Below are 14,033 nucleotides of genomic sequence, written 5' to 3'. Positions count from 1 at the left end.
TCAAGCGCGGTCTGCGCGGTCGCCGCGGCATGGACGTTGTGCCATCCTTCACGTTAATGGGGCTAGATACAGTAGGTACTGATGTTAGGTTTCCTAAATACTACCGAAGAGAATTACCTTATACCACCGTTAGCCAATTCAAACGACATCTTGCGAAGCTGATAGCAAGTCAGGTGCCAATTCTTTGAGTTATTAAGTGCAACTGAATTCTATTCCAATCCACAAATTGAAATATTTAATTTCGGTTTCATGTTTTAACTATGAGGTAGGCTAAGAAGATAGGTATAATATGTATTGTATAGGGTAGGTACCACGTAGGTACAATTATATATGATCAAACGAGCTTCGCAAGCGAAGTTCGATCGATATTATATGACTCGCTTCATTGGAAGATATAATTATTAAGTTTACATTATTGTAGTTTATTTAATCTACTGGCAACATATTGCACGCTTATTTTAGAGATTTATAAAAAATAAGTATTTCAATTGCCTCTAAACCCCACCCTCAGGTCGGTGTCAACCGGCGGTGGCAACCTCATTATTTTCAGAGATTATTCCAAGCAAAACTTTGGAATCTGGGTGTATCGGGAGGGAGGGTAATTATATCTTCCAATGAAGCGAGTCATATAATATCGATCGAACTTCGCTTGCGAAGCTCGTTTGATCATATATTATATTTCCTCGCTTCATTGTTCGATATAATTATTAAGTTTACATTATTGTAGTTGTTTAGAGACAAAGTTTTGCGTATGGCAATTGTGAAAACAAAATTAAATATTTATCATTCAATTTTGTTGCATAATTATTACTAAACAACTAGCAATTACATAGTTATGTAATTTATACACAAGATCAGTCTTATTCAGTAACACAGTTCATAATTAATTATAGCAAACTGATCTTGCAAATAGGTCAACTATTTGACGATGGCAGAATTTAGGAAATATTTGCGAGGTTGAGGTCCAACCCGCAGTTTTTTTGATAATGTCAAACATTGACCCCTGCCGAAACGGCAGTAGACGTGGTAGCATGGCGAGTGCCTGTGTGCACTAAATGTTGCCACGTCCATCCCGATCTCCGCTAGTACTTGTTTTATCCACCTGCTTATTGACTGTGCCATCGCGTTTCGCAGTTAATAAGAGGTGTTCTGAGTTCGGAGGCTCTTTTATCGCTTGTTAGAGTAAGATACTCGCGAAGGACCGAAGTCGCGTGACACGTTTCTTTAAGGTACGAAAGGAACAGTATAAGTATGTCGGGGCAGATGGTTATATCTGACACGATAATTTTTACCCCATTTGGGTAGTGTATATTCACTCATTTAATCAGTAAGAATGTTGGCACGCGATGGGCAGTGCATAATGCCAATAATACGACAAGCTTTTTAGTACCTAGGTAAATTACCTGCTGCAGCAGCAGATTAAATCTGCTCTATAGTCGTATTTGGATACCATTCATCAATGTAATCCAATACTATTTTTGGATCCCAAGAGTAATTATATTTTGGAAAAATAGGTCTCATTTTAAATGTGCGTTTTAACAAACGTTTAACATGTTCTTTTTTTTTTTTTTTTTGTCCTGAGAAACAGGGATAATGCTGACCTTATGATTGTTTATGGATCCATAATATGACGATCCTGCGTTAAACTGGTCCGTTAAAAATCTTAGAATCAACTTAATCGAACTACTAAAAAGGTTTTGATCGAGTTGTGATCAAAATGTCCACCATAGTTTAAACCACGTTTAAACAAAACGTTATATTGCTGAATGGTATTTTTAGAAATAGATGCGATCACATGAAGTTTCCTCAGATAACCTTTACCGGAGAGCACCGCTGCACCCAGGAGAAGGCGCTTGTGGAACGGATTCCTGGTGCTGTGATCAGAACAGACCTTATGTTCTTCGGGGCTCATGTAAATAATATCGGATTTTACTAGTGACATTAACAAAGGAAACTACGCTTGGGATTGCCAGACGGGGAAGCTAAACTTCCTGTTACTTTGTCATAAATTATCTTTTTTTAAAGATTTTAAAATGATCGGCAATGGAGGAAAACTGTAAAAGTCTAGTGTAAAAGCATCTACAGCTGATGCATCTGGGTCTTTCCACCATGATAAGTAAGTGTACATTTGGCATTGGAGCGAGAAGAGAAAAGATCAATATCAGGCTCACCAGCAGTATACATTATGCGTAGCAGTATAAACGCTTCATGAGATAGTTCCCATTCAGTATCGAGATTCACATTTCGTGATACCCGGTCTACTTCTATATTGTTTTTCGTATATTTAATATTTATATACGATGCAAAAAAACCAAAGGTTTAGCTTCTTCGCACCACTGCCAAATCCGTCTGAAAGGGTCGGTCAAATTTCGAAATTGAACGTTGCCCATGCGATTTTCATCGCTTATATCAGTTATATAGTCATATAGCTTATATCTTTCGTATTGTCTATACGAATTAATATAAAACAGTCACAACGACGGTCATTAAAGAAATATTAAGAGGTAAACATACTGCTAACATTTCCAATTGGTTTATGTGGAAAGCTTTTTCCTCGGATCTCGACGCTCCGTGTGCAAGAGAATATAATATTTATCCCCCAGTTCGGATCATTTAATATTAGTTTCGGTAATTTAATTTTCTTACTATAGTTTGGGTCGCGTTGCAAGGCTAGAAATTTTTGGCGTTCTAGAATTTTAGTATATAGCCACCCAAATTTAGCTGCAGGGCATGCGTCAATAAGTACTCCGATCAGTTGAGATAATTCTCTAACGGAACAAGAGTGTAGTGACAGAGATTTTCTAACCATCACGTCGATTTTTCTCTCATTTTTCCCGTAGGTAAAAAAATCGACTGAGTTGAACATAAAACCTAAGTCTCGACAAACCTGTCACGGTTTTAATGTCCTATTAGTATAGTTTATGACAAAGCACAAGCATTCTAGTAGGTTAACGTTTACGTTTCGTAAACACTCTACATAAGAGTACCCGACACATAAAATACCGCGCTAAAAAAGACCATAAGACAAAGCCGTAAATTCATTTAAGTTAATAAACTAGGGTTTTCATCTTCAAAATGGACGCTCAGATATTTGCGGCACTGTCTCGCAATAAGAATCAGTGGGTAAGCTTCCTTCAAATCAACTGTAGCCATGAAGCTACCTGTTAGTAAGTATAAGCTTAACAGTTGGTCTGTGGTTTTCCATTTTGAAATGTTCTCTAGGAATAAATTTGTTCAGCTTTTCGAGATTTGGAATAAAACGTTTGGTGTCATTACATTTTTGTGACAAAAACGTTCTCGAAATAAACTGGTCATGCTGTGGGATGCAAGGGACAACTGCATCCAGCTGAATTAAATTTTGGACGTACCTCCATAACGGCTTTTTCACTACTTGCCCAATTTATTTGGGGTACAACGTCTTGAAAAACCGGACGTTCAAAAGTTACCGAGCAACCGTTTTTAAGCGAATCTAAAATAACTTCATTTGATGTTATTTTTGACCAGCAATCATAAAAAATATTTTATTTTACCAGCGTGAGGTAACTGACTCATTGTTGAGGAGTGGCACGGGGCTTGCCCTGGCCTGCTGGTCTGGCTGGAGGGTTCGGGGTTGGTTGACTGCTGTCCTTCTCTGGGCTCCCCCCCCCCCCGCCGTTTTCGACTGGTAACGAGGAAGGCCTGACCCGTTTCCCTGAAACTGGTATTGGTTGCGCGCCGACGTTGTTGTCGAAGTTGATGGAGCCGTGTTGCTCTTTCCCGAATATACAGACTTTTTTATCTGTAGCCATTGTTTCTCAATTACTTTTGAGGCTTTTATTTTTTCCGGGAGTTTACTTCCATAGAGTAAATCGCCCGCATCTTGAATTATGGTCAAGAAAGGTTTTTATAACCTGGGTGTGACAAGCCTTGTACGTGCTTGGGTTTTGCAATAATGCAAGTCTGATAAGATGCGACAACTGTCGCTTAACAGCTTGGTAGCAGTGATCTTATATATCATCAGACGTCAATAGAACAGTAATAGCTCGGTTTATGGCTGTAATGCCTACACGCAACTGGCAGCTGCCACAAACAGCATGGCTGTAATGGCCGCAGAAATTTCTGCATGAAGCATCTAAATGCTTAAAAAAACGTACAATTTTCGGAGATAAGGTATTCTTTTAATATCTTATCCTTCAAATCTTTGGTAAACCCTTGCGGACTAATGATAACCAAGGGAGGCTAAGTTACCGTGAATTTTTCCCCAAATATGGGTGTATGGTCGGTATATAGCCTCACCTAAACGCGGTAACCAGGTCTGGGTCCAAATCAGGTACTTTTGGAGCTGAATTTTCAGGAGTTGAGCCTGGCGCCGTACCCGCAGGGGCGTCTTCAGGTAAGATCTCCGGAACATTCTCGATGTATGGAGAATTCGAGTCCTGGTAATCGAGTTGGTTGTCCGGAATGTACCATTTCGGTCTCCGTGACTTCTTGTTCGAGAAAGCAACGGTGCTTTCTGAACAGAACAAAAACCAAGCCATAATTTAGTTTTATAAAAACTAAAATAAAAATAGTACCAAAATTGTGGGTACACTGAGAGAAAATACAACCAGTTTCATGTTCGTTCAACAAATTTTTTGGTTAAAATAGCACCTACGTGCTCTTTGGTTCAGACAACAAGCTACTTGTCATTTGAATCGGCAATATATTTGAATCAACAAGTCGATTTTATAAAAACAACTTGACACATATTGTTTTAAACATATACGTTTGGCTGATTCAAACGGATAAACCGCAACAAGTCGAACTTGTTGAATTCACAATGCAAATTTCTCTCGGTGTAGATTTCACCCATATGCGCGAATGCGCGTCTTACTTAGTATTATCTCGCGGATAACATTCAGTAACTAATGTTCATATCAACATGTGTTCGTAATAGAATCACCATGTCTTACATGAGTTATGCCTTCGTGTTGACTCACGGTCAACCCCCAGGCTCGCGTCTTGTTAAAAGTACGCGTTGTGTGATCATCCGTAGATGATGATAAAAATACTAGTCCACTGTTTTTCTTGGTCAGTGCGTTTTACGCTTTGGCATTGCCAACGACCAAGATAAACTTAGTATCAAAAGATAGTGCAGTGGACGCGTGCGTCTGTTGCCGTGCACGAAAAAATAATGAGGTTGCCACCGCCGGTTGACACCGACCTGAGGGTGGGGTTTAGAGGCAATTGAAATACTTATTTTTTATAAATCTCTAAAATAAGCGTGCAATATGTTGCCAGTAGATTAAATAAACTACAATAATGTAAACTTAATAATTATATCGAACAATGAAGCGAGGAAATATAATTTATTGTGGCGGGAAATTAGTAGACATCGGTATGGTGAAAAACAAACTTGTTTGTGCTGGCGTAAATTGGTTTAGGTTCTCGATTTATGTACAAGTATGTTAAACCATTTTCAAACTGTCGTGAACCCCGTAAATTCGGTTTCATTAAATTTTGTTTGTTGTCTTTATTCTTCTAGTTTTGGAAATCACCTTTAAGTATGGCAACATTTTAAATTATATTAAAGTAGGTATCACTAAATTTTGACAGCTGTCACAATCTGACAGTGACTGAGTGACAAGTGACATTCACTTCCAGGGTTGCCAACCGTACGAGGTTCCTCGTACAAATACGAGATTTATGGTCTTACGTACGAGGTACGAGGATACTATTAACCTCGTACAAATATGTACGAGATTTTGATAATATGGCCAATTGGATATATATTATTAGCATTTTGCATCTTTTTACACCATTTACGCGATGATTGTCTATGGCAGCTATTGCTTCAACAACCACACCGCACCGCACCTTGGAATGTTTTCACGAAAGTGAGAGCGAGAAAGTGTTATTTTTTTATCGCTATCACTTACGTGAAAAAAATCCACAGACGCGGTGCGGTGCGATCATTTCTTAGGTACTTTACGGAGTGGTCCCGATAGTATAATAATTATGCTTAATTTTGTTTTAAACACGTTTTCGATGCATAATAATAATATTTTTTATATGTATGTACGAGGTTTGAAAGTCTAATTACGAGAATTTTAGCTGAAACGTACGAGGAAGTTTTGCTTTACGGTTGGCAACCCTGTTCACTTCGTTTTCGGTTGACGCTGGTGGTGGTCGTTGCTTCGACGCTGTTTATTTATTTTCCGTGCAAGTTTTTAATCATAAAACAAGATGAGTTACATGCTGGGGCATCTCCACAACGGCTGGCAAGTCGACCAGGCGATTTTATCAGAAGAAGATCGAGTTGTGGTAAGTTACATCATATTTTCAGGTTAGGTATGCTTTCACTCGTCTCTATTCTAGAAATTTCCTTGTAGTATAAAATCATTCTAAAAACACGATTATTAATCATGATTAAAGAATAAAGCCCAACCCAAAATACATATTTTACCTCTCCGCCTCTTCCGCCTCTTGTTTTACCTCTTAAGTTGTTGTTTATACTTGCTATGTTGTTTCGTGTATTGAGGTGTGCAATAAAGAGTATTTGTATTGTATTGTATTGTATTGTATTTTTGACCTATTCTAAAAATAAGTTAAACAAATGAAACATCATGTGTTGTTTGTAGGTGATTCGTTTTGGCCACGACTGGGACCCGACATGCATGAAGATGGACGAAGTACTGTACAGCATCGCGGAGAAGGTCAAGAACTTTGCAGTTATATACCTTGTGGATATCACGGAAGTCCCAGACTTTAACAAAATGTAAGTCACTCTTTGATTGGTTCCATATGCTATCTGGTAACCAGAATCATTGTAGAGCAGGGATCATTAGTTCCCTCATGTGTCCAGATTCAGAGTGTCAGAAAATTAAATGAATATTGCTGCTAAGGTTATTACATATTTTATTCCACAGGTACGAGTTGTATGACCCATGCACGGTGATGTTCTTCTTCCGCAACAAGCACATCATGATCGACCTGGGCACCGGCAACAACAACAAGATCAACTGGCCCCTCGAGGACAAGCAGGAGATGGTGGACATCCTGGAGACCGTGTACCGGGGCGCCAGGAAAGGCAGGGGTTTAGTCGTCTCGCCCAAGGATTACTCCACCAAGTACCGCTACTGAGCTACTAAACTGCGTAAGCTTGTGGATCTTACAGTGTCAGAACATGGTAGTGTAATGTGTATTACATATTGTGTAAGTGCAAAGAGTCTTAATGTGGACAGTAAGAGGCAATCTGACTGTATATTGAGGAAAAAAATATATTCAGATTCTCAAATTTCCATGAATTGTTTTATAGGTGGATAGTGAATAATGAAATTTCGAGCATTGTTTTAAATGTTTGTGTGTATATGAAGTAAATGTAACTGAAATAATATAAGAAATTTTAGATATAATCTGTGTTTTAGTTGACTTAGCCCTCTTTAATTGTACAAAGTTTTGCAAAAGTCATATGAAAGTGCAGAGTGAAAATTAATAAGCTACATATGATTTATAGATCCTCAAATGTAACTTGATTTCAAATCTGGTATATGTGGTATAGGGTATAGATAGGTTTTAATTTTGTTAAGTATCTTCAAATGGCCGAAGGTCAAACTGCACAGAATAGGAGCCCCGCTCCATCAATATCACTTTAAAGTTAAGCTGAAATGCTATTAACCCTACACAAATTACACTCTGTAAATTGATTTCATCTTTCTTATTGTTGATATTGCTGTAGTCTTACGGGCATGGAGCTCATCCAAGTGCAGGTACATAAACTTCGTGAAAGCTAAGAATTAAAAGACACACGGGGTGGAGAGAAGGGAATGAAACAAGCGGTACATTTGTTGTAAGTTTATTCAGTCTTGCACAGACGATCGCTTTGTTCGGCGGCCGCCGGTGGGGACGCGTGACTAGACACCGGCGCCGGGGAGGCCGTCGCTCGCACATCACCGCACACTTAACCGAACGAATATTGCGGGAAAGATGAGGTTATTATTTTCGACTTAAATATTTGGTATAAATTAGGAAGAATAATAAAACCTAAAGGACGTTTTATCGGCGAGCGGGTGAAAAACACTAATCGTAAGCAAAATAATACAATTTTCAATCGGCGCAATAATAGACAGATGAAAAAAAAGATCGATGTACTCGGTCAAGATATAAATGTAGAGGTAGAACCGTTCGGCGAGTGTAGGGTGCGGGTGCGGCGACATTAGTTGTGGTTGCGGGGCGGGGGGTCGGCGCGCCAGTCGAAGGCGGCCGGCGCCCAGATGGAGGCCAGCGAGTGGAAGGGGTCGAAGGCGCGCACCGGGGGGGGTGCGGGGGCGGGTGTGGGGGGCGCCACAGCCGCGGCACCCGCGCGCGGCGCGAACCCGGGCGGCGGCCGCAGCGTGCGCGCCGCCCACGGCGAGCTCCACGGCGACGGCGACCCGATCGTGCCGTACGCGTGCGCGTGCGCCTGCGCCTGCGCCTGCGAGTGCGAGTGCGACCCGTTCAGCATGTGCCCGTCCTCTGAAACTGAACAATAATAGTTAGTCATTGTTGTGAGAGACGACATTAAATAAATAAGAATGAAACCAAAAGATCAGAAATCGGCGTCGTTGCAGAGAGCAGCAGTCGTCCGTCCGTGTAAAGGACTCACCGAGGTAGTCCCTCTGCGCGGGCGGGTCGGGCAGGAAGGGCGAGCGGTCGTGCGCGCGCCAGGCGGCGGCGGGGGGGGCGACGGTGGGGGGAGGCGTGTAGTCGGCGTCGGCGCGTGGCGGCGGCGGCTGCTGCGCGCGCAGCGCGTGCGCGTCGTTGTAGTAGAACAACGACTGGTCCGGCGCCGGCAGCGGCGCGGGGGGAGATCTGCGCAAATACAATCGGGGTAAAAAATCGAGAAATAGGGTAAACAGTTTAAACCTCAGTTTTGTACGATCACGAAACACAAAAATAAATCAAAATCAATTCGTAATTAATGTTTTTCAAACTAAATCACAGAATATAAAATAGTACAAGTACAGAAGGCCCACTGCTTTGATGTTCACTAAATGCCGCCTTTTTAAATGCCTACAAAATTTTAACAAAGAAATGAGCCGCACGTGCGCAGCGTCGGACGATAGGGTTGCATATGGATTAAAACGAATTAGTAAATAAAATGTTATACTATACATTCAAGACTTGTGTACTGTCTAGGTATACAACGTGTTTCTGGTATCACTCAAAACCTCAGACACCCCAACAGATTTTTATTTTTTTAAACTCATCTATAGTATTTATCTTTTCATCTGATGGTTACTTTTTTTTATTGAATTTTTAGATTTCTGTACAGCTCTACTTGACTTTTAGCTCTGCACTCAATAAAATAATTGCTAACTACCATCATAAACCATAAAACTATTTATTTGTGTATGTTACTGCAACGACATAAAGTTTATCAATAGACAGCTAAGATGTCATTGTAAAACACATTAATACATATAACATTCAATCACGCCTGTATCCCATAAAGAGGTAGGCAGAGCACATGAACTACTCAAGTTTCAGTGCCACTCTTGGCAAAAAGGGGTTGAAATAAAACGAAATTGTGACATTGCAATTGAATTGCATTGTAAAACACATTAAAGCTTTGTCACAGTAAACTTCAAATTGGACAGGTAATCGCAGTAAGCAAATTTAAACCCAATATTCAGAACGACAAGGTTGTAATTAGGTAAGAGTTCAATTTGTTATGACTTATGATAAACATTAAGATTAAACTGACAAACAACGTCAAACTCGTAGCGGAAAAAATAATCGCCCAAGTAACCAGCCAGTATTAATACTGAAAAAGGTAAACAACCTCTAGCAATGCGATATACACAATGTTGTATTACGAATACAATAGAATAGGCACGTAAAAAATAACAAATCATACTAATTTAAATAAAAATATTACCCCCATCAAGACATAGCTCAATCGATTCTACTTTCGATTCTGAACAAACGGTTTTCAGGTTTTTAGTGTTAAGTGAAACACGGTGTATATTTATATTTTTGTTTAAGCCCTAACATCACAAGCCTATTGAACTTTTCCGTGGGACTTCATCAATAGTAGATCTGTGTAATATTGTCCTAGTTATTTCATTAATGATGTCTATTTAACTAAGCATTATTAGCCATTCCACACGCGGTCATCGCATATGAACCTTAAAAAAAAACTCGCGACGTAAAGTACGACCGTCGTGAGAACGCGCGCCACCCCTGAGTAGGCCGCGAACTCGCGGCCGCCAGCATGTACTTGTAGCGCGACGATAGAATCACGGAGTGAGCCGCCCCTGACTAAACGTGCTAGCCTGTAACCGGACATCGCAACGCACCACGTTGGAATATATCACGTAAGTGAGAGAGAGAGAGAGAGAGAGAGAGAGAGAAAGAAATATTTTTTTCTTACTTTCACTTACGTAAAAAAAAATTAAAGCCGCGGTGCGGTGCTGTCATTTGTTAGCTACGTAATCGTGCTTTGACAGTATGCGAGGAGCGCATACTGTCAAAGCAACGATCAGTGCATAGGAATTTGTTTTAAATGTCAAGGTCACTTTTTTAATGATAAAAATCGTCAGGCAAAATACGAAGGATTCTATATTAGAATTATAAATTGCTAACTTCTGAAATTTATTGCTGTTAAATAATTTTAATTTTAAAAGCACGTATTTAAAAATGTATATGTAATTTTTTCACAATATTGAATAATAATAATCATTCAAGTATGAGGGTAGATTTTTTTGAGTTTCGTAGGTAGTGAATGTAGTGTAGTGTTATAGTAAGCTGACCTGCGCACGGGGTCGCCGATGGGCGGCAGCGCGCCGGCCGCCACCACGCTGGACCACGACGCGCCCCAGCGCAGCGCCGGCGTCGTCGCCGCGCTCGCGCCGCTCCCGCTCCCGCTCCCGCCCCCGCCACCGCCACCGCTCCCGCCCCCGCTGCCGACCGCGGCGCAGGCCCGGGACTCGCACTGCGGCGGGGACACGCGCGCCGTCGCCGCGGGACGCTCGCTGCGCCGCTTCGACAACTGTAACGTATAAACAAGTCGGAAAATTGACGCGAGAAAATGATTATCGACTTCACTACGTGCCAAAATTTTCATAAATATATTCGAAAAGTTAAAATAAAACATCGTAACATTAAAATTCAATCGAATAAACTTCAATTTAGTTTACCAGTTTGTGTAGAACCAACGTTCGTTCTAATAATTCGATACAGATGTTATATTTTCGTCAAAATTTACCTTGTCTTTCCGAGTGTGATGTTTCCCGGGCGCGGCGCGCGGCCTGGCGGGCGGGTCGGCGCGGCGTGCGGGCTCGGCGGTGGTGGGGGTGGAGGAGGTGGCGGGGGCGGGGTCGCGGCGCACGCGCACGGGCGGCGGCGGCGGCGCGGCGGGCGCGGGCGGCGGCGGGCGCTCGTCCGCGTCGTCGGGCGGCGAGGAGGAGTCCGTGCCCGACGCCGGCTCCGAGTCCGTGGGCGTGCGCGCGCCCGACCGCGTCTCCTCCGTGTCCGACGGCTCCGCCTCCCGCTCCGGCTCCGGCTCCGGCTCCGCGGCGGCCGCGTCGGCGTCCGAGCTCGACCGCGACGACGAGTCCTCGGCCCGCGGCGCGTCGCGTCGGAGCATTTCGGCGCGCCAGTGTTCGAAAGCCCTGCGTTCGGCCGCCGGGTCGAGCGGCGGCTGCGGCCGGCGCGGTCTGCGCCGCCTCGGCGCGGCCGGGGGCGGAGGCACCGCGGGCTGCTCCCGCGCCAGCGCGCGCAAGTCTAGCGGCGCGCGGGGCGCCGGAGTCTGCCTCGCGTCTCTCGCGCGGCGCAGGAGTCGCTCCGCGTCGAGCGCGGCGGCGGCGAGGACCAGCGCCAGCGCGACGACGGCGAGCAGCGCGCCGGACGCGCGCAGCGCCGGCTCCCACGCCGGCCGGGGCTGCCGCCGCGCGCATATCGGTAATAGTTTAGCCGGAACCGCTCCTAACAGTCTAAACGCCGCCGGGCCGGAGTCGGAGCGCAGGGTCAGAGGACAGGGGACTCTCGCGAGAGAGCAATCGGTTTGAAAGGACAGCGTCAACGCTCTGGTCTCGTTGGGTTGCAGCGTGAGCGGCGCGCAGGGCTCGAGGCGGAAGCCGCGCGCGGCGCAGGGCTCGCCGGCGAGGCGCCAGGCGCGCAGGCGCAGCGCCACGGCGCCGGTGTTGCGCGCCAGCAGCGTGCGCCGCACCTCCCAGCGGGACTCCTCCGAGTTGGCCGCGACGCTCTCGCAGTCTTGGCCCTCCTCGCAATCCGGAATCTAGAGAAACAGCGTTTCATATATCTTAAATTGACTTCATGTTTTAAAGATTTCGAAGCAGGCCGCTATTTTAAAAAAAGAAAGAAATTCTAATCATAAATAATTGTAAGGTAAAAACATAGAATATACCTGCAGCAGTATGGGCGCGTGCGCGTGCGCGTGCGCGCGGCGGCCGCCCAGCTCGAAGCGCGGCACGGCGCCGCGCCCGCCCAGCTGCACCGCCTCCACGATCGTCAGGTTATTCCTGCAACAAACATTTCTCACTCATCTTCTTCTACAGGTAGAGGTCTTCCTAAAGGTGCGTTGTACTGTATGCAACACCTGACCCTCACATGTGCATACTCGCTCTAGTATATAAGGTGTCACTTACGTTATTTGATTCAATATAACTCCATACTCCAAGATAGTTGTTTCATTCAACGTCCCACATCACATGGCGACCCTGCCAGTGCGGCCTCGTGCTGCACTGGCGGCGCGCCGCGCCAGCCAGTGAAGTGAGCAACAAGATTTTTTTTTTTGTGCAATATTTTTGACATTTTGGAGCGTTGAAAGTGTATTAATCGGCAGGACGATAAATCGATGAAGTTAAGGTGAAATAGCAGAACTTTAAAAGAAAATGTGTGCCGCTCCTAAAGGTGAAAAAAGACACTTCCAATTTTATTATGAAATAGATAAACTCCGTGGATAAAAAGTGTGTACCCACTGACATTCGAGTGCATTGTGAAACCGTGACGCGGGTGCTGAAGACAAGTGGTGGAAAATTTTAAGAGTAAAATTAGAACAATCTATTCATAATAATTGACAATTTTAATTTAGAATAATGAACTGTTATTAACAGAAAAAATAACTATTTGAATAAAACTGCTACGTGTTGTTCGTCCGATGGATATTATGAGATTTTTGAGACCTACTAGTACGTCTGCTACGTGTGTTTTATTCATGGGGACTCATTAATAAGTGGACTAATATAATATCGCGTTATTAGGTAATTCGGTGTTTTTGATTGTTCTACTTCCAATGTGTAATGACATTTCCGACTAAGGTATTTCTTTATCTGATTGTATGTGAGTGTGTTTTTCTTTTTCTCTTTCAAACTCTGTCTTGTTAAGGAATAGATACTAATAGTAGTAAAAATATGGATAATTATTTAGTGTATTGTTATTTTAAGACATAATATGCTGCTTGATGACGAAACAGCAATAAGGTTAAAATCATGGCAACGTTAATTTCATTTTCTAGCACAATATTGATTACCTAATTGTATCATTTAATTTCAACTTTGCATTTTGTAATTCAAATTGTAAACTTAACAACATTGTTTCTGCACTTGGATACAACATTCGTCATAACGTACAGGTGGGCCGCGTCATCCGCGACACGTGTTCACGTATAAGGAATTGGTATGTAGCTTCTGTTATTACGTCTCAAATTTCAGTTTCAACATAATGCATTATTGAATGTGTTGTGCAATAATTTCGACCACTTTAAATTTATCGTATTCAAACTTAATCATTATTGCATATAGAAACTTACCGACTTTTAACCATATTCAATTGAATATTAGTATTTAGAACTACGCTGTAATAAATATAATGTACTTTAATATAAGGTAGGTAATATTCATAGATTTTTTGTTGGAATTGACTATAATATGTTTACACGGATTTAAGAATATAATAATCATGGCAAGGACATTATAATGTGGAAATGAACAGATTTGAGATTTAATGGTTTTGTAAAATGTTAGAAGAGGGAAGTTGAATTATTGTACTTACATTGGATGTAAAATGGATTA

At 42.7% G+C, this 14,033-nt stretch overlaps 2 protein-coding genes across 2 annotated transcripts in view; one reads left to right on the top strand and one right to left on the bottom strand.

Moving 5' to 3' along the window:
* The first annotated feature begins 6,126 nt into the window (after positions 1-6,126).
* LOC125236022 (thioredoxin-like protein 4A) lies at positions 6,127-7,373 on the top strand. Its single transcript, XM_048142706.1, has 3 exons — positions 6,127-6,282; positions 6,600-6,736; positions 6,888-7,373. Exons 1-3 carry the CDS (start codon positions 6,205-6,207, stop codon positions 7,099-7,101), a joined length of 429 nt encoding a protein of 142 aa, XP_047998663.1. The 5' UTR covers positions 6,127-6,204; the 3' UTR covers positions 7,102-7,373.
* Positions 7,374-8,038: 665 nt separating this feature from the next.
* Positions 8,039-14,033, bottom strand: part of LOC125235811 — a 50,767-nt gene continuing 44,772 nt past the window's right edge. The window contains exons 25-29 of the mRNA XM_048142400.1: positions 12,368-12,482; positions 11,207-12,238; positions 10,752-10,990; positions 8,603-8,808; positions 8,039-8,478 (exon numbers count right to left, since the gene is read on the bottom strand). Coding sequence (XP_047998357.1) covers positions 8,174-8,478; positions 8,603-8,808; positions 10,752-10,990; positions 11,207-12,238; positions 12,368-12,482 — 1,897 coding nt within the window. The 3' untranslated portion in view covers positions 8,039-8,173. The remainder of the gene's footprint in view (positions 8,479-8,602; positions 8,809-10,751; positions 10,991-11,206; positions 12,239-12,367; positions 12,483-14,033) is intronic.

Source organism: Leguminivora glycinivorella, chromosome 18, assembly GCF_023078275.1.
Source record: "Leguminivora glycinivorella isolate SPB_JAAS2020 chromosome 18, LegGlyc_1.1, whole genome shotgun sequence".
Taxonomy (NCBI): domain Eukaryota; kingdom Metazoa; phylum Arthropoda; class Insecta; order Lepidoptera; family Tortricidae; genus Leguminivora; species Leguminivora glycinivorella.
This window is presented reverse-complemented; position numbering and strand designations above follow the sequence as displayed.

Bases quoted from the DNA above. Each gene is read 5' to 3' on its own strand.
- LOC125236022 (XM_048142706.1), top strand. From the start codon at position 6,205: ATGAGTTACATGCTGGGGCATCTCCACAACGGCTGGCAAGTCGACCAG. The intron at 6,283-6,599 runs GTAAGTTACATC...TGTTGTTTGTAG, and splicing joins CAGAAGAAGATCGAGTTGTG to GTGATTCGTTTTGGCCACGA. The intron at 6,737-6,887 runs GTAAGTCACTCT...TTTATTCCACAG, and splicing joins GTCCCAGACTTTAACAAAAT to GTACGAGTTGTATGACCCAT.